At 36.3% G+C, this 19,905-nt stretch overlaps 4 protein-coding genes across 6 annotated transcripts; 2 read left to right on the top strand and 2 right to left on the bottom strand.

The window, feature by feature from the left end:
• Nucleotides 1-1,271: 1,271 nt before the first annotated feature.
• On the bottom strand, nucleotides 1,272-5,037 carry si:ch211-212k18.15 (uncharacterized protein LOC563681 homolog). The gene is made up of 4 exons (XM_067401700.1): nucleotides 4,900-5,037; nucleotides 2,868-2,968; nucleotides 2,612-2,785; nucleotides 1,272-2,170 (listed from the first exon to the last, which is right to left on the bottom strand). Exons 1-4 carry the CDS (start codon nucleotides 4,979-4,981, stop codon nucleotides 1,718-1,720), a joined length of 810 nt encoding a protein of 269 aa, XP_067257801.1. The 5' UTR covers nucleotides 4,982-5,037; the 3' UTR covers nucleotides 1,272-1,717.
• An 844-nt stretch (nucleotides 5,038-5,881) lies between these two features.
• zgc:194655 (uncharacterized protein LOC794380 homolog) lies at nucleotides 5,882-6,615 on the top strand. The gene is made up of 2 exons (XM_067401701.1): nucleotides 5,882-6,163; nucleotides 6,453-6,615. Exons 1-2 carry the CDS (start codon nucleotides 6,019-6,021, stop codon nucleotides 6,590-6,592), a joined length of 285 nt encoding a protein of 94 aa, XP_067257802.1. The 5' UTR covers nucleotides 5,882-6,018; the 3' UTR covers nucleotides 6,593-6,615.
• Nucleotides 6,616-7,032: 417 nt separating this feature from the next.
• Nucleotides 7,033-9,979, top strand: si:ch211-212k18.13 (ubiquitin carboxyl-terminal hydrolase 47). Of its 2 annotated transcripts, XM_067401698.1 has the most exons (11): nucleotides 7,033-7,151; nucleotides 7,430-7,545; nucleotides 7,641-7,765; nucleotides 7,896-7,966; nucleotides 8,111-8,233; nucleotides 8,342-8,437; nucleotides 8,582-8,710; nucleotides 8,801-8,935; nucleotides 9,053-9,075; nucleotides 9,159-9,193; nucleotides 9,279-9,979. In XM_067401698.1, exons 1-11 carry the CDS (start codon nucleotides 7,137-7,139, stop codon nucleotides 9,953-9,955), a joined length of 1,545 nt encoding a protein of 514 aa, XP_067257799.1. In that variant the 5' UTR covers nucleotides 7,033-7,136; the 3' UTR covers nucleotides 9,956-9,979. The 2 variants fall into 2 exon arrangements, with proteins under 2 accessions (XP_067257799.1, XP_067257800.1); XM_067401699.1 differs by lacking the exon at nucleotides 9,279-9,979 and having other exon boundaries at nucleotides 9,159-9,272.
• Nucleotides 9,980-10,513: 534 nt separating this feature from the next.
• On the bottom strand, nucleotides 10,514-19,282 carry LOC137031076 (zinc-binding protein A33-like). Of its 2 annotated transcripts, none has more exons than XM_067401696.1 (7): nucleotides 19,162-19,282; nucleotides 16,201-16,750; nucleotides 16,013-16,108; nucleotides 15,636-15,851; nucleotides 15,416-15,554; nucleotides 15,278-15,313; nucleotides 10,514-11,080 (listed from the first exon to the last, which is right to left on the bottom strand). In XM_067401696.1, the coding sequence occupies exons 2-7, from the start codon at nucleotides 16,738-16,740 to the stop codon at nucleotides 10,533-10,535; spliced, it is 1,575 nt and encodes a 524-aa protein (XP_067257797.1). In that variant the 5' UTR covers nucleotides 16,741-16,750; nucleotides 19,162-19,282; the 3' UTR covers nucleotides 10,514-10,532. The 2 variants fall into 2 exon arrangements, with proteins under 2 accessions (XP_067257797.1, XP_067257798.1); XM_067401697.1 differs by lacking the exon at nucleotides 19,162-19,282 and adding an exon at nucleotides 18,414-18,472.
• Nucleotides 19,283-19,905: the final 623 nt, after the last annotated feature.

Below are 19,905 nucleotides of genomic sequence, written 5' to 3'. Positions count from 1 at the left end.
TTATACAGTTAAGAAATCTCTTAAAGGGTTAGTTCCAGAGGTGTAAAGAGTACCTGAAAACCATACTTGAGTAAAAGTACTGATACCTTACATCGAAAATGACTCCACTACAAGTTACAAGTAACCAATTCCAATATGACTTGAGTAAAAGTCTTAAGGTATCTGATTTTAACAGTACTTGAGTATTTTACTCATGCTGAATGTAAGCTCAGAGATGCACTAGTCCTGAGAGACTGCCGGTGAAAATAAACAATTGATTTGTAAGATGAGAAATCAAGTTTATTTCCTAAAATCAAACTAAAACTGAACACTTCAATATTGCAATAAATCAAGGTTTTAAACGTCTACAAACTCTCAAGTCTCAGTTAAGCTCAAGTGGCCATAAGCAAACCAATATCCTTCAAAACGATCTTGTCAATATAGTGGATAAATAAAACAATGTTAAGTAAAATTAAATGGTCAAAGTCTACTGTATGTGCTGGTTTGATCCTCATCACCAGCTGCAGTCATTTCCTCATCTAATAAATCAAACACCTGCGATCAGCAACTTCCTGCTAATGCACTCAGATTCATATAAAGTATGCTTGTTGACAAGTTTGGGGTGAGTAAAGGCAAAATGCACAAGATATAGTGCCTTCAATGCCCTTAGATGGCAATATCGCTTCTTTAGGAGAAACAAACTGCTGCAGAAAAAGTTAGGTGCCATGAAAAATGTAATTTGTAATTGCATTCCTTAACTCAAATGTAGTGGAGTAAAAAGTACATTTACTTGTTCAAAAATGTAGTCAAGTAGAGAGTAAAAGTTGCCAATATCTTTGATACTCAGTACAACTACAAAGTAGCCAAAAAGATACTTAAGTACAGTAACTAATTACATTTACTCAAATACTTTACAACTCTGGTTAGTTCAACCAAAAATGCCTAAATTCGAACTGTTCATCATATGAACCTCATATGACAAGTCTCCAGAATATTTTTACTAAACCACTCAATTCATATGTATAAGTTTTACGATCTCTTTATGAACTTTTTGAAGCATCAATGTGGTAGTTGCGTAGCTGTGTATGGAGGGAGGGGCCGAAAGCTCTCGGATTTCATCAAAAGGATCTTCATTTGTTTTTCCAAAGATGAACAAAAGTCTTACAGGTTTAGAACAACATGAAGGTGAGTAATTAATGAAACAGATTTCATTCTTGGGTGAACTAACCCTTTAGCTTATATACACTGAAAAGTTTTAGTGTAGCAACAAATTTATTAAATTTCACCAACAATTACAGAGAAATGGCAAGTAACATCGAAATTACAATACTGAAACCGTATTTTCTTGCCAAATGTACTCCAATGATTATTTTATTTACAACTTTGAAAAATCAAATTTTTTGGTATTGATTAAATATCCCATTACACAATATTCCTCAGCAAACTGACTTATTTTCATATAGTAGTGCAGTTATGCAAAAACAAATTTAGGTTGCCACATGACAATTCTACACTATGAACACAATACATTTTATTCCATTCCATACCATTTTATTTAGAGAATACAAACAATTGACAGAATTACACAAAAAGCCTTCACCTTATGTAGCTGATTTTTATATAGAATCGCAGCTTATTTTTTACGCATAAAGAATGCAGAAACGTTTCAATATAGCCTATAACATGTCATGTGTAAAAACAAAAAAACGTGTCCTTCTGTTTGGCTTCTTCGATGTTTTTAATTTCTATTCCAGGTTGGAATGGAAGTCTGTCTTGGCGCGACTCCAGCTGAGCAGCCAATGAAGTAACTGCTTGTTTGTAAACATTCTTGAGTGACTTTCAGGCACACAAAGCAGAATTCAACCCTGCAGCGATTACATATGATATTCTTGCACCCTGTTGTGTCATGCTCCACAAGGTTGCCGCAAGTGGGGCAAGCTCGCATGGAGGGACAACTCACATTTTTTACTTCAGGTAGCGTTATATAACGACATTTTGTCAGCTTTTCGATGTCAGGATTGGTGCATCCATGGTTTTCACATCGGTCAGATCGAGGCCCTGGACCTTTCCACTCTTTCATACACTGCCAGCAGAACTGAAATGTATGACCCTTTTCAGCCGTGCAGATTGTGCAAATGGCACAGAGGTTGGTAATGTCGGCTCTCTCAACAAATGTTTGACAGCCAGGACACTAAAAGGAATTAAAAAGAAGCATATGCTATCTATTAAGGGGATAGTTCACACAAAAATGAAAATTCTGTACATTTACTCACCCTCAGGTTGTTCCAAACCTGTATAAATTTGTTTTGGAAAGGAAGATATTTTGAAGAAAGTTTGTAACCCAGCCACTTTGGGCCACAATTGACTTCCATAGTATTTTTTTTTTTTTTTTCCTACTAGCTGTTCAGTTTCCCACATTCTTCAAAATATCTTCCTTTGTGTTCAACAGAACAAAGAAATTTATACAGGTTTTAAACAACCTGAAGATGAGTAAATGACAGAATTATTGGGTGAACTGTCCATTTAAGTACATTTTAATAAAAAAAATAATTGCATCCTTACATAGATAAATATACAAGTTGTTATTATTATTTTTGAATACATGTATCAGTCATTTATACCAGTAACTTACTGTTTTGTGTTCACAGTACTCAGCTGCAGCCAGGACAGCCATTGTCTCTTCAAAATGGCTCTGTTCCTCTTGTGTTAGTACAGCCAACCTCCGCACCTCCACATAGGGCCATTCTGCATTGCATCTTTGGAGTGTGTCATCTTTAAGTGCAGGGCACATAAACTTGTGCTGACCCTGAGAATGAAAGGCAGAAATAGTTATAGATTACTGTAATTATGTGCCTGTTAACAAGTACTGATTCTTTATTCTTGAGTACCTGGTCGAGTAGACTACGACACCACCCAGTCAGTGACTGTGGAGTGACAGCATGACCACAAGACATCTCAGCTCGACGAGTCTCTGGGTCATCATCCCCGGCTGAAAGTGCATTGGTTAATTGGGGGTGAGATGGTTTGTGTAAAGGTTTTTGAATATTTTTAATACTTAAATATATCCTTATTTAAACTGAATTCTACTAACAGGGTTCCCGCACCTTGGTTAACTTCAAACTTAGTTGGTTAACTGGGAAACAATCCAGCCGTCTCCATTGACTTTGTATTGCATGAAGCTGCCTCTTTGTCATTTCTGACAAAAAACAGAACAATGTCTAAAAGCTGCAATATGACAGGGTGTACAGCAAACAAGCTAAAAAAAACCCAGAACCAAAAACCCAGGAGTTTTTATAAGCTGTCGACCCAAAAAAACGAGCGTTTTAGCACTAAAAAGTGGATACAGGCGATTGAGACAGAGCACGACATGTCATATTACTAAGAGAACTACGTCCACAGGAGGGGAACGTAATCAGAGACAGGAAATATAATATATAAAACTGACATTTGGATATTTGACTTAAAGGGATAGTTCACCCAAAAATGAAAATTTGATGTTTATCTGCTTACCCCCAGCGCATCCAAGATGTAGGTGACTTTGTTTCTTCAGTCGAACACAAATGATGATTTTTAACTCCAACTGTTGCAGTCTGTCAGACATCACTGTCGTTGTCAGAGCGCGATCAGACCTCACTAAACGAGTGCTGAACGCAGTTGGACATAGTGGTGTTTTAGAGGTAAAAAATTGTATAAATACTGTTTGGTTTCTCGCACAAATCGATTGTTTCGTGTCTTAGGACATCAATGTGTCATCACGAGCCGCAGGGTTTAATTTGGATTTGTCTGTGAAAGTGTTTTAGACTCTTATTGTTCGAGTTCCTGTCCACTCTTATTATGAGACTGACAGACGGCAACATTTGGAGTTAAAAATCATCATTTGTGTTCGACTAAAGAAACAAAGTCACCTACATCTTGGATGCGCTTGGGGCAAGCAGATAAACACCTAATTTTCATTTTTGGGTGAACTATCCCTTTAACAGTGAGTAAATGTTTACTGCACACATAGGCTTAATGAGGCATAGTGAGTGTCAGGATCCCAAAATTTACCCATTCTTCCTGCTGATGCTTCACGTTTTATTGCCTGTATCCACTTTTGTCTCCTTAAAGGCTGGCTTTTACAGATCGGTAGCTTATAAAAACGTAGAGGGTTTTTTTTAGCTTGTTTTTTGTACACCTTGTCACACAGCAGCTTTAAGGCATTGTTCTGTTTTTTTGTTATGAGTCAGAAATGACAAGGAGGCAGCCTCAATACAAAGTCAATGGAGATGTCTGGATTGTTTTCCCCCGGTGTGGGCGTGACCTAAATGCGCTCTGTCTCTATAGTAACTGCTTAAGATCACAAGGAAGTTAAGTAGGCTACCTGTACTGCAGACTATAATAGCATACAATCAGCATGCACAGAAGTTTCTGTGCGAAAACCATTGGCCATTGCTTTGTGCAGTGTGCTTGGCTTGAATCAACTGTAAATAACATCAGACTTATTCTATTTATTAGTCTATTTCTCGACTCATTGTCTTATTTTTTATTATTATTTTGATTTATGAACAAATGACATGTTTTTAAGATGACTGGACCTATGAGGTAATGTGACAAAGATTAATAGGCGTTTAACGTGGAATATTGCTTGTATTTTAAGAGATATAGACTGTGCAGAAGTAGAAGCATTGCTACCATTGCGGAAGGTGAAGCGGATGTTGTGCTATTTAATAGACTATATACTAAATCACTAGAATCTAGCTAAGCTGCAGTAAATTTCATTACGCTGGGCGATATAGCTGCTGTCATCTTTTACTGACGCTGTGTAAATGTAGAATCACACACACAAAAAAAAGTTTTCAGTAATCGATGGCATGAACTGCACTTGTTTTCTTCTTCTCTCACAAAAACCCTACATATAAAAACAATAGTAAAAATATATACTTATGTCATCCTGTCGCGTTACAAACTTCAGTGTTGTGTCATTAGGATCGTAGCGTTTTTCTTCTTGCTGTTGTTCAGTCATGCTCCGGCAGAATCGGTTGAAAAATGAAACCTAGACTAACTATTGACAATGTTTTCTCTTTCCAGTTTGTCACATGGTTTCTCGACTGAGGAGTTGAAATAAGATAGCCTACCTGTCGAGTTATAGCCACATGAGTAGGTCTATGTCCAGGGGCTAGAAAGTAGGGGTGCAGCACCCCCTTTTTCACAGGACAGTAAATTTACTGCATTAATGCAACGGAATTTTTTGTTCGGTTTACGTACATTTATTCATTTTTTATCATTTAATAATTTGTTGGTAGCCTAATAAACATTTTAAATGAGCAAAAAAACAAACAAATGTTGATTTAAAAAAAAAAACCCGACTATGGTCAAATAAAAACGCTTAACAGGATCAAGCAGAGTTTCTAATAATATGTTTTCGCAGCGTTGAGCACAGTAGCCAATCACATACTGTTGATTTCTGGAACGCAATTAGATGTTACGATTCACTCACCGCTCAAAACGCCGGAGTTTCTGTTCAGCGCTGAATGCTTTGCATGCTGGCAAATCCGATTAAAACAAAGTAGACATTATTATTCTAAGATGCAGTGTTCTCAGAATTTTTTATATATAGTTTCCCGGAGTTTTGACATGTTTTATGTAGGCTACTCGGTAATGTTTCTTAATGTTTTCTTAATAAAATCACCCTAGCACGTACAGCACCCCCAACCTAAAACATCTTCCCGCGGACCATATCTGTCCTTTTTTTCCCAAAAAGGCAGCTGATTGTTAATACTATCAGTATTTAATAACTACAGCATTGCCATGGATACGGTTTGCTTATAGCCTAAGCATCTGCGAATAATAACATAGGCAAATTCTTTTATTATATTTCTTTTATTCGTATTATTGCATATTATTATTTCAAGACAGCAGGCGTAATATATAAGCCTAGGCCTATATCTGTTTTATATAGGGCGTCAACACCTCGCAGTCGCAAGCATAAGAACAGAAAGTGAAACGTCCACATTTTATTACGGTGTTTTGCAGTAACTTGCTTTTAGGTGTTCTCCTAAAATGGGAAAGATTTACCAGATCATGGTGGTTGGAATAAAGGGAGAGAAAAAAACTGTTGATGTTGCCACATCAGAGGAAGAATTCAACAAAATGACTATTTTGGAATTCAAAAAGAAGGTTGCACAAAAATTGCCGGGTCAAGCAGGTAAGCTGAAATGCTATAACAGGCACTCTGGGTCAATAGTCAATTTCAACGAACCTTTCTTAAAAAGTTAGTGAAAGCCGTTTCCTGGTGACATGTAATCGGTGGTGATTTCCACATCGCCAAAAACATAGCCTAGATGTATAATACAGGCTATCATTTAGCCTACTTATTCAGAACTGCGACATGACATGTTTAGACCTAGTCTAACTCATAATGAAATGGATTAAATAAATCATAAGTAAGCTATAACATTGTGTAAATGTTTTAACCTTCCTTTATCTTACCACAGGGGATGATCCATCATCCCTGAGACTGCTGTACACAGATAAACAACTAGAGGACAATGATACGTTTTTAGACCACCAAATTAAAGATCGCTCCACTCTCTTCATGGTCTTACGTCTACCTGGAGGTTTCCAAACATGCTGAGAAGTCCACCTCAAGGGTCTCGGCGTTGGGACAGCTTTCAAGCAGACTCAGAGACATTTGTTGTTCACTATGGGTGTAATGAGTGTGTAATCTGTACAGACTATTGTAAATGGGGTTTGTCCGTCACACATGGGGATAATCGGAGAACATTCTTACCCAGTCTTGGGTATTTTAGCCTATAAATGAAGAAAAGTCTTTAAGAATTACACTTATGACTTGCGACTTGTCTTGACATGTCTTTATTATTGAAATGCACAAATGAATAGGCTAGACCAGGCCTAACTTCTTCATATAAATGATATAATAAAATTTTAATGCTATAACAAATTATGAGTATTGAATATTTTTCTCTTACGTTAAGTCCACTTGATAGTTTCCGTCATCATAATATTTCTACAAAATCGAAAGTAAAACTAGGCTATAACTTGAAAATTAGCTAGTGAAGTTGGACGTGGATGTTATTATCTTAGTTTGAAGTTGACTCGGCAGTAGCTAGTACTGTGTTTTGTCCTCTCTGAATTTCCTCCGTGTTCCAGAAGAAAATATGAGTTTCATTAAGGTAAATTCTGATGTCAATTAGGCCTATTCGATTGTTGTATATTTTTTTATAGTTTAATTCATATTTAGGTACTCTTCACTTTCACTTTTAGTTCTTAAGATAAACAGTCTACTCGTTATAGACCTAAATTATATTCAGGATATCCTAGATTACAGCAAAAAGTTGATTTAATAGCCTATGTGAAACAAAATTTTTACGTCCCGTTTTCTCGAGGCTTATTTGAAGGCACTTTGTGGAATAGGCTATAATTATACAACGAACCTAATGAAATCTTTCAGGGATTCAGGAACGAAGTCCAATACAATGGCCTGCAAAATCAAGGCGCCACTTGCTACTTAAATGCAGTATTGCAGTGTCTATTCATGACTCCAGAATTCAGAGAGGCAGTGGAGAGGTAAAATGATGAAACGAATGAAAGAAGTTATTTACTAATCACTAATGATACAACTATTTAATCTTTAATCTTAAAATACTTTTCCCCCCATTTAGTTATAAAGCCCCTGGAGAGTGTGGTGAGGAAAATCTCTTGCTACAACTTCAAAAGCTCTTCACGCAGCTTTCAGAAAAGGCAGCCACAACTGGAGGAATAACCAAGAGTCTTGGCATTAGAAGTGGTAGGTTAATTTAATTTACAGGTCAAAATATTTATATGGCAATTAGCCAAGTTAAAAAAATAATCCATATGTACATATGATGTAATGTTTAGAACATTGTTTTCACAATTCTGTTTCTTAAACCGTCAAGTTTTTGAGCAACAAGATGCAGTGGAGTACTACAGGAAGATTTTAAAAGCAGTGGGCACACATGCCTCTAAGGTATGAAACATATAAAAGTCTGTTTCAATGCGAATGAGAAACAACTGATTGTTAATAAGACTCTGTTATCATTGATCAATAACTGTGACTGTGATGCAATAGCATTAAGAATCAGCCTATGACTGCACAGTGCATTTCTTCCAGGTCTTTGAAGGGAAAATGAACAATATAACAAAATGTGGCACATGTGGCAATGAAACCATAGAAACCAACACCTTCATCTCAATACTGCTGTCTATCGATACCGGAAATGATAAGTATGATATGGTATGAAGACTTCCATATGCAAAGTTAATGTTAGCCAAGTTTTTTTTTCCCCCATGGAGACAGTAGCTTCCCCCTAAAATGGCATGGTTTATTTATCTGACCCTATAGGAAAAAAGCCTGAAGACCTTCTTTGAACATTCAAAACTAGAAGAGGATGACTGGATGTATTGTGAAGGATGTGAGCGCAAAACAGAAACAGAAACTGTGAGTAAATGAAAATGTGATATTTTCAACATCCATCACTCATACAGATGATCAACCTGATTACTGAACCAATTATAGTGAAGTATTTATGAGTTTCCAACATGTGCTTAACATAGGCTTTCTCATTCATTTTTTCATTCACAGTGGAGTGAAATACATGAATATCCCACTGTTCTCGCTCTGCATCTGAAGAGGTTTGACTTTGATTACATACAGATGAGATACGAGAAGAATGAATGTCGTCTGGATGTACCTCTAAGTCTTCCCGAAGAGGTTTCATCAATTCATCATAACAAAAGCAAAATGCTATTAAAATCAGTAAAATAGTGTAAACATTTTTAAAAAAATGATCTTTCTCTGCAGGATAATAGGCCTAGATATGATCTTTATGCCGTTATCAATCATAAGGGTGGATACAGTGCAGGACACTATGATACAATCATCAGATCTTATGAAAATGGGATATGGTACCGTTTTGATGACTACAGTGTAACACAGGTACATTTGTTTATATATACATTTGTTTATATATACAGGTACATAGCTTTATATCATTAGAAAATGTATGACTCAAAACTGCACATATTATTCTTTAATGTTGTCAATATCTTACAGTATTCAGAATCATCACTGGAAAAGTGAGTGTTGTTCTCTCTCTCTTATGAAGAATGTGAAAAAAGTATTTCATAGAAAAAAAGTTTTATTTTTGTTTTTTTGACAGCTCAAGCCTACCATACATGCTGATGTACAGAAAATGTAAGTTGAGGTGAAATTCACTAACTCCTGCTTTTAATGAAAAAAAAAAAAAATTCTAAATTTTATTTGTCGTTCAAAATGGCAGCGTTGAGCTCTGGCAGCATCAAAACAGCTGCGTTGAACCCTGGCAGCATTCCCCATCCTATGAGGATCCTTCTAATAGGGCCTTCCAGAGCTGGGAAAAGTACAGTAGGCAACATCATCCTTGGTGGGAATTACTTTCTTTGCAAAAGTGGATCAAAGACTGTGACGAAAGCGTCCATGGTGAAGACAGTGGGAAAGGTCACTGTAGTGGACACTCCAAATCTCTTTTCCCTCAACAATTCGAGTTGGGTCAAGGAAATGCAGAAGTTATCTGACCCTGGCCCCAATGTGATTCTCTGGGTAACACCGATATCTAAATTCAGTGAGCAACAACAAGGTCTTTTCCATACATTCAAAAAACGACTAGATTCAAGAACCACAAAACGAATGATGATTATCTTCACAAATGACAGACAGCTTAAAGAAATTGTGCAACCCATTGACAGATTTATTTTAGATCACAGAAAGCTCCGTAAAGTGGTTTGTTGTTGTCAGAACAGGTATCATGTCATTGACATCACTGATGGTCACAATTACACTTCAGAATTGCTTGAAAAACTCAGCGAGATGGTGACATCGAAGGAAGCTACTGCAATTACTCCAATGCAATTAAAGTGTTTAAGAAGAAGAAGAAGACAAAAAACATCAAAGCAACAAAAAATGTGTGAACAAAATTGAGAAATTTAATGCTTGAAATGCAGCGAATCATTAAATGTTTTGAATGTTGTTTTTAGCTGCTATTTTTGGTGTTTTTGTTACTTAAATATTGATCAATTTTTAATATTCTGTGGTTTTTCTCATACATTGAATTGATATAAAATTAATACATCACAGTTCATAACAATAAATCACTTGTTGAAAATTGAAAGTTGCATTTGAAAATAGCAAATGAAGCAAAATAAACGTGATGTTTTGATCACATTTATTTCCATTCCTCATTTGTGAGTCACTTTGGATAAAAGTGTCTGCTAAATGAAAATTGTATTACATATGTAATGAATTTGTAACATATTGTTTTACAAGTTACGTTTAGATATAATGGAATTCAAATTGAAATGGAGATTAAAAATAAATATTGAAAAAAGAAGCATGACTTGATTCTTTTGATCAATGATCATTCATGGTTGCATTTAGAATAGAAATAAAGAATGGTCATATTTGCATTGAACATCATTTAGACTGAAGGAGTTACATACAGAGGCTTATATACAAAAAATGATAACAATTCATTTTATTATAGCCTTTGAAATTTGATTTATTCGGTTGAGTCAACAGGTGTAATGATCAGAGGATGCAAGTTCTGCCCTTCCTCGTATTCTCCAGGACTGAAATATGGATAGAGCTTTTCAGGAAAAGACTGTCCAGTGAAAGAATAAATATGATACCTGGCTTCAACATCATAAAAAGAGACCAGACCCTCATCAAAATCCACAAAAACTCCCACTTTCACTGGCTTCTCTTTCAAGGTGAGAGGGACAGGGGAGCGATCGTTGGCTGCATACTCATCCCTGTTCCTCAGCCATACAGTCCAATATCCATTTTCAGGGTTGAGCCCAATTTCCCCTTTTCTGTCAATGGATTCTTTTGCCACACCTAAATCCCACTCTGTCTTCCCGCTGACTTGAACCTCATAATAAAACTTCTGTGAGGAGAAGCCTTCCTTTCCTAAGACACACGAGCAATGGTCAAACCTTTTTGGGGTGTCAGGAATCTCCTGTGATTTGCCTGTATTTCTGACCTCTTTTCCATTGTCAGACAACATGAGTTCAGGATGAGCTGTGTCAGGGTCAATTGTCACATCCACTGATAAAAGATATAAGGGTTAGTGTAAGTTCATTCATGCAAAACTTTATATGGAGCTATATTACAACACATCAGTATAAAGGATTATTTTTCTTTTTTGATAGGGCCAGATTTATTAAACATGATAAATTAGCGTGAGACCGCAATCCCATAAAAGGGCTAATGGGAGAGGAAAGTTCTGCGGGTGATGACCTGACGACGTGAAAATTAAAGAGCACAGACACAGCAGCTCATTTCCATTATGACTAACACAATCTACCAAGAGCAGCGCGAATTAAAATAACGTGGCTTGTCAAACAATATTTTCAGATAACGTCTTCCTCTGGTATTCAAAAAAATAATGAGTGGAGAAAATGTTCTTCCTTCTATCATGTGCTCTCTATTCTCTGCAGTGCCTCCTCCAACACTCTTAGAAGAAAAGGGTTAATGTAGAACATTTTAGGGGTTCCCAGTATGGGATAATTTTATGGATTTAATTAATTAATTTAATTCATGGCTTTAATTAATTTTCTTTTAATTATTTTTTCATTTTAATTGAATTGTATGAATTAATCAGCTCATAAACAAACTTTATAACTAGAAAAAAATCCCCTGTTAAACATAAATGCAATCATTTAAGACATTCTCCTTAACCTTTTTTTTTTGGCATAAAGCATTCTTAAAAATTGAGTCAAGAACCCTAGGGTTCTATATAGGGTTGTCAGCTAGGAACCTGGGTGTGCTCTTTGATACCAATATTTAATTTGAAAGCCATTTTTCTAGCATCTGTAAAACTGCTTTCTTCCATCTCAAAAATATATCTAAATTACATCATATGCTCACAATGACAAATGCGGAACAATTAGTTCATGCATTCATGACCTCAAGGCTAGATTATTGTAATGCTTTGCTGGGTGGTTGACCTGCACAGTTAATAAACAAACTCCAGCTGGTCCAAAATGCAGCAGATAAAGTTCTTACTAGAACCAGGAACTGTGACCATATTAGCCCGGTTCTGTCACACTGCATTGGCTCCCTATTAAACATCGTATAAATATTAAAATCTTGATAATTACTTACAAAGCACTAAATGGTTTAGTTCCCCCGTACTTGAGCGAGCTCTTAACGCATTATAGTCCTTCACGTCTATTGCAATCTTAAAATTCTGGCCAGTTGATAATAACTAGAACACAGGTGTCAAACACAAGGCCCACGGGCTGAATATGGCACACAAATGTGTCCAATCCAGCCCGGGGGATGATTTGAACAATAATTAAACAGTTATGCATGGTCCACCAGCCATAAATCAGAATGGTTATTAGTTTTATTTTGCCCAATATTTATTGTGTACCAGGCCAAGCTCACTGTTTTTGAAATATAGAAAAATATAAATATTGAATTGGGTTTTATATGAAATGTAACAGGAAATAGGAAATATCTCTGCAAATGTAGCCTATTTTATAAGCGCAGTGCTGCTTTGTATAGAGCAGTAACCAAGGAAACGTTATATCACTGCTGTTCCATAAGCGCCACCTACTGTTAGAGAGTGAATTTGCATTTTCATTCAGTCCGTCTGCTATTTTTGTTTTGTGCAGGTGTCATATTATGTAGCATAATTTCACTATAGCTATAAAGTCAGACCATGCTGTTTTTTTTCTGTAAATCTTTAAATTATACAATCTAATTTAAAGGGGACCTATTATGCAAAATTCACTTTTGCATGGTGTTTGGACATAAATGTGTGTTGGCAGTGTGTGTACACAACCACCCTATAATGATAAAAATCCAACCACTCCTTTTTTTTTAATCCCCATAAATCATAAGCAGTGTCTCAGAACAAGCCGTTTGCAGATCCTTGGCAGTGTGACGTCACATTAGCCACAGGTCCCGCCCACAAATGTTGACAGACACTGCCGTTTTTAACATAGAACCGGCCTTAGCAAGTTCACAGCCAGTTGTACAGTCAGCCATTACTGCACTAACAAGAATGTTTCCAAAGTGTTTTAGGTGTTCTGATTAATCCACATAGCTCTCTCCATTTACTTCCTAAATCTGAGCCACTGAAGACGAGGGGGATTAATTTTGATTTCCAAGAAAATGCTCCCTCAACTCTACTGAAATTCGTTCAATGTCAATACAAAGGGACAATACAAAACAGAGGTTGTCCTAAAAATGTGTAAAGAGTTCAAGGATATATAAGTACAAACTGTCTCCAGAGTGATACTGGATATGGCAGTAATGAAGGTGAGAGCACTTTATTACAGTTCATTAGAGCTGATTTACGGAAATGAAGTTTACCAGTTTAGGCATAAGGTCTGTATATATTTGTTTACTGTTAGTAGTTTCTGTGTGCTGGGCTATTTATGTTGATGATAATACAAGGGAAAGAGAGAGTTTATGGATAATATTTTAATGCACACTTGCACTGTGTTTTATTAAGCTTTTACAGTGATTTTCTAGAGTGAAAACGGACGCTTCTTATTTTTTAAGTATAATAAACACAAAACTCATCTGTAAAGTTTTGGCCACCATTTGGACGGTACAACAGGCTTGTACTAATATAGTGGATAAAAACAAATAGTTGGGTATTTTGAGCTAAAACTTCACATACACACTCTGGAGACAACAGAGACTTATTTAGCATCTTGTAAAATGGGGCATAATAGGTCCCCTTTAAATCAAAAATAACTGCTTATGCTCAAAATGCCTGTATACCAAATGGCTACACATATTTTTTGTTTAAGGCCAGTTTGGCCTGTTATAGAACAAATACACAACAAATAAATTAATTAATTAATTCAAGAAAAGAAAATGGACAATTAGAATTGGCCATGAAAAAAATAAATAATACAAAATATTAAAGTCACCCTGAAATTAAAATTTAAGTTTTTTAGCTTTTAGTATGAATAGCTATTTTTATGAATGGCTATTTTAAAAAAGAGGCTGTTTGATATATCGCCCTGTAAATGAACGACAAGGACGCATTAAAAGTCTTCTGTTTTCAGTTAAAAAGGTGTCAAGCAGCCCCTAAGTTGATAATTAAAGGTGCAGAAAGTAGATTTTGAAAAACGCTGTTGGACATTGTTGATATTTGAAATCAACCCAAACAAACCCACCTCTCTCTCTTCATTGCTCTGAAACTCACACTCCAATCCTAACCACCCTTCTCTAAGTCAATCTCGAACCCCAGCCCAACCGCTGCTGGCATGCGAGGCGAATGCCCTACCAATGACGCTAAACACTGCATTCTCTAGTGGTTGTCAATGCACAGTGGTTTACCTGCTCAATTCTCACTAATCTGGCCGCTGTTACACACGTAATGTGAGTGGATGTCTGTTTATCACAGCTGACGTGCAACAAAATGCTTCACGAAAAATAAAGTTCAGTTGATGAACGAACGACAAGGAAGCACAAAAAAGTAATGTACAGTAATGTAAGAGTAAATACAAACAAGAGTTTGTTGTTAGTTGCCAATAGCACAGCAGCTCCAGACAATCAAAACCCAGTGTTACTCACATGAGAAGGAATCAAAGCAGCCTCCACATCTGTTTTCAGGCCTTCCCACTTAGTTCTTTCCAATGCTGGAAAGCTTTTCTAATATAAACACGGCCATTTTTTTCTTTCTTATTTTCAAATCTCTCTCTTGCTCTCTTGTTCTTTCTCCTCGACTGTCATACACCCCCTCATGCTGATTGGTTAGACGTTTGTTGTTGGTGTCGGCCCGACTAACTTACAAACAGTGTTGTTGAAATTCTACTGAGTCCACCTTTAATAATTTTTACAACAGAAGTGATTCAATCAAAAACTTCTTTGGCTTGATAATAACTTCAAACAAACAAAACAATCTATGTCCATTAATTTTCCTATTATCACTTTGAAGCTGCTTTGAAACAATCTGTATTGTAAAAAGTGCTATATAAATGAAGATGACTATAGGACTACATTTTTACCTTTTTTTTCTGAGAGTGTAGAAGCAACTACATTGTGTGATTTATTTAAATACTCTCCCGAAAGTTTTGTCTGAATGAGAAACTCCTACAAATGCATTTGTAATAAGGTTAGCCGCAAAAATAACTGTGTCCATGCCTTTTCATCGCTTTAGTAAACCATGACAGTAGTTTTTTAATGACAAAAGAGGGTTCATATTGGCGCAAGCGGTTAGTAAATCTGGTCCTTAAGACTTTATTTAAATGAAACTTTTAGTCAGATTTTCCATACCTGCATAACGTTGTATACTCCGCAGTTCTCTGCCAACTACAGTGGGAAGAACAGTGGGAAAGAACTAAGTATGTGTTTCTGTCTTATTAAAGAGTGCACAATGCTATAAATATGATTGGTTTCATGGTGAATATTTACCAGTTTCTCTCATTTTCTCATCCAAGACACTCTGAAGCCATGATATTGTCTTCCTCAGAATACCCCCATGTTCATGTGCACTGATGCGGATGTTTTTTGAGCGCTTAGTACATATGGGGCTGCACAGGAGGTTAATAATCTAGAATAGAGAAAAAAAAGCCCTTAAGTCAAGTGTACATGTGGCTTCATTTCTTACCATTGTTTGGTGAGAAACACTGACTTGTGTGAAATCAATAGGATTTGAGAGCTGCTCCAGTTCAGTTTGTCTTCTCTTTAGCTCCTTGATCTCTTCATCTAGCCCTCTGATGAGCTCCTCGCTTCGTCTTTCTGTATCTTTATGCTTTTTCTCTGTGAGATCTAGTAGCTCCGCATTGCTTCTCTCGAAGATGTCCTTGAAAAACTTGATGTTGTCATTGATCTCCTTCTCTTTAGCTTGCTGTTGTGAATTTTAAGATAAAAAATATCATCAAAATATATATTGAAAAATCAAAATATTGTTAAAGCACAAAATAAACTAAACCATCTTGTGGACCTTTAAGTTGATACTTAAACCAAACAATATAGAAGGAAACCACAAGTGTTCAGAAATAAACTTACTTTGTTAAACCTTGTAGAATGTCTAATTTCTTTAATTTTCCGCATCTTGTCCTGAATTTTCTGCTGCACTGCTATCTTTTGATTCATCAGCAATTTCTAATGTAAAGCACACAATTAATGTTTATAATGTTGTAAAGTATTCTGTATATGTTCATAGTTGCTATTAATGACTACCAAGTTAGTATTACCAAACTCTCCTCCTCCAGAGGGGCTGTATTATGATTCTTGTGGTCACTCTCGGTGCAGAATTGACAGATGGCTGTCTGATCATCTCTACAGTAAAGTTCCAGAGGTCTTTCATGATTCTTGCAAATGTATTCATCAAGATTCTTCACAGGGTTAATTAGTTTGTGTTTCTTGAGCTTTTCTGCAGTTTCATGGGGCTCCAAGTGAGTCTTGCAGAAAGAAGTTCCACAGTGTAAGCATGACTTAACAGCAATTTTCTTCTTTGGGCAACTATCACAGGACACTTCAGGATTCTCTAGGATCCTTTTTCTTTTGATGCCCTCTGCGATGTCTCTTATCGTTCTGTTTATGTTAAAATCTTGTTTTGAGTCCAATGCTATCCCACACAATGGGCACTTTGAGCATAGACTGCTGTCTCTGTGGCGTCTGATGCAGGTCATACAGAAGTTGTGTCCACAGGAAGTAGTTACAGGGTCAGTGAACACGTCCAGACATATGGAACATGTAAAGCTTTTTTCAGAAAAACCGCTGATGGAAGCCATGACTTTACAGCTAAAATTGTACACAAACACAGATATACACAGTAAGTGATTTTAGCAGACAAATAGAAACTTTAAAAACAGACTCAACAAAGATTTGCTTGAACACTTCACAAGTTACAAATGTTTTATGAGCTTAAGAACTTCAAATTCAAAATACTATAGGAACAGAAAAATGCTAAAGTAAAACCTGTTCATTGGAAAAATGTCCTTACCATATATTAAATAATAGAAAATAATTTAAATAAATATATATATCTCAAACAGGTTAGTATATTAACATTGTATGATTTAATTACATATACACTGTGTGCAGAATTATTAGGCAAGTTGATTTTCTGATCATATTTTTTTTCCAAGCACATTCTACCAATTCCAATCCACATCAATCTTAATAACTACTATTAATATTATTTTTAATCATTTATAAGTGATATATAATTGTTCATGAAGGCTGGAAATGAAAAATGCCTTATATTCAGATGTGCAGAATTATTAGGCAGGTTTGCTTTTACAGGCAAAATGAGCCAAAAAAGAGATTTAACTCAGACTGCAAAGTCAAAAAATATTAAATACTCATGAGAAGGACGCAATACTAATGCAATACTAGAAATTGCAAAGTTAAAGCATGACCATGGGACAGCAAAATGCTCATTGGATCAGCGGGGTCATACAAAAACAGGTGGAAAAGAAAAGACACATGTTAACTGCAAAATAATTAAGAATTAAGGTGAAGAATTAAGTGTTAAACCATCAGGAACCCTTTAGTCTCCAGCGCCACCATTTTCCAGAACTGAAACCTACCTGGAGTCTCCAGAAGTGCAAGGTGTCAGGATCTCAGAGACTTAGGTTAGCTGAAGAATCCTAAAAAATGACCCGCACTTAATAAGAATCACAAGCTGAAGTGTTATAAAATACATGAAGACTGGGTTTTTATAGGCCTTATAGACAGACAGATTGAGAGTGAATCCTGAAGGACCAGCACCACATCCTCTTGTACCACTGTTTGAAGAATTTATCTTCCAGAATCTGGCAGTAAGGTGTGGGAGTTCACTTTTAGTCCATCTCTTATCCTGAAAAGTCCATCTTGCAATGGACTAAAATGATCTTCCAAAACTTACTGCCAGATTAAATCAACTTGCCTAATAATTCTGCACACAGTGTGTATAAATTGTAAAATGTATATATAATATAGTCTATTGTCCTTTTTTATGGCAAAACAACATTTGGCAGTTTTTTATTTTTGCATAAATTTAACAAAACAGTCTCACAGTGCATGGATACTTGCATGATCTCACGAGTAAATGTATTAGATTGTAAACTAATCATTTGTAATTAATAGTGTTTAAGGTGGATTTGAAATCATCATAAAATAGTGATGTGGTGAGTATGAGTAGGAGTATCAGTTTTGCCTTAGGACCAATAGCCAAACCCTATAGTCAAACCTGATTTTCAGGATTGTAGCATTCTCAAATCAGGATCCAAAGCCTTATAACATATTGTGACACAGATACTTTCTATTCACCATAATGAAAATACAAAAAGGTCCACATTCAAGATGTCATTGTGCAACTCGTTCGTAAAACCATTACTAAACTGTCTTCACAATTCAATCCAATACCTCCATTTAAAACTTTTTAAGTCAAATCAAATTTCTACCTGTCAGCTTCACTTACCATTCAATGTTTGCTTTAGCTGCTTAATCGTCGAAACAAAGTCATCAAATGAAAACAGATATAGGTTCAGCGGTTAAATCCACAGCATATGGACACTTCGACCTGAACGAATCTTTAGCGGCTGCAGACAATTAAATTGCAGCAATTTGCATGTATTTGCATTTGAGGCGTCTAACTTCAAGCGTCCAAAATACTGAAAGACGTTTTAGACCTGGCATGTTTAATGTGTTGTAGACCTAATAAAGTTACCAATTTAACCTTGTATTTACTTAACAACGACATGAGGATGATGTGACGTCCATTTGTTGGGCTGCCATAGGTAAAGATAAAAAATGCATATCTCAACAAATCACGTATCGAGAGATTTCCAAAACAAACCATTCTTGATTAAGTGCATTAACTCCAAGAAGAAAAAAACGCTTAATAGCTCGGCGACTAACGTTACATGTCCTGTTGTTTTAAACAAATCAGCTCGTTCGGACCAGGTTCGGACAGTCCATTTCAATCAACCGGTTAAAAATAATGAATCACATGTGAAATAATTATTTAGCTAAGTGAATCACTGAATTGCCCAAAAGAACGATTCTTTTGCAAATCAGTCAGCACTGAGAAAATAATCTTAAACCCTTTTTGGACGGGATTAGTTTTACATGAGGAGGTGGGTAATTATTACTTCTCGGTGATTTTAGTCCCGTCCGAATGTGCCATCTCATCATAACGGACAATGTCAGTAAAGATTATTTTTTACCTTCTGTAAAAAGGTCCAGGAAAACCTCAGGTGATAGCCTACTCCCGTTAGAATAGACCCACTGCATGTACGGTAAAATTCTGTCATTTCCTGTTTAAAAGTAGTTTTCAGCGCATTTTTCAAGCATGTAAGCACTTGAAGAAATGTTGTAAGCGCTGGTGGGAAGTCTGTGGCAATCCTCAAGTACTTTCTACATAGCATTCAAAGCAAAAAGAAGATCGAAAGCACTTGTCAGAGGCACAAAACTAATTTTATCTTTAGCTAAGTGCCTACCATCAATCCAATCAGAATTTAATTAATAAATCGTTTGACCGGACCTAACTGTTATATTTTATTCATATTATATGTGTTTGCGCACATGGTATCAGGAAGCCTACCACACGACGACTCCTTCTGCTAGTTTTACTGAGATGTCTTATCCCGTGCGAATTGGCCTGAGGTAAAATTACTTTACTCCACCTCCCCATGGGTGCTTCTCAATTCTTATTTGTGCATCCTCGTTTACTTTCCTTGCTTCCTTTCCTCGCGTCTTAGCTCCACCCCTCCAGGATGCAAGGGAAGGACGCAAGGAAAAGACGAGAGGACGGAGGAATTGAATCAAGTGAAATGATGGCTGCGTCCGAAAACCTAGTATAGCTGTCTTGCTGCCTCGCTGTCTTATAAGAGAATGACTTATATGGCAGCGTTTGTACATGAAGGTACCTCACGAAACTGATTTCGGACAGACTTCTGAGGCAGCATAAC

The sequence above is a fragment of the Chanodichthys erythropterus genome, chromosome 11 (genome assembly GCF_024489055.1).
Source record: "Chanodichthys erythropterus isolate Z2021 chromosome 11, ASM2448905v1, whole genome shotgun sequence".
NCBI lineage: Eukaryota > Metazoa > Chordata > Actinopteri > Cypriniformes > Xenocyprididae > Chanodichthys > Chanodichthys erythropterus.
The sequence above is the reverse complement of the archived record's forward strand: the minus strand, read 5'-3'. Positions and strand labels throughout refer to the sequence as shown.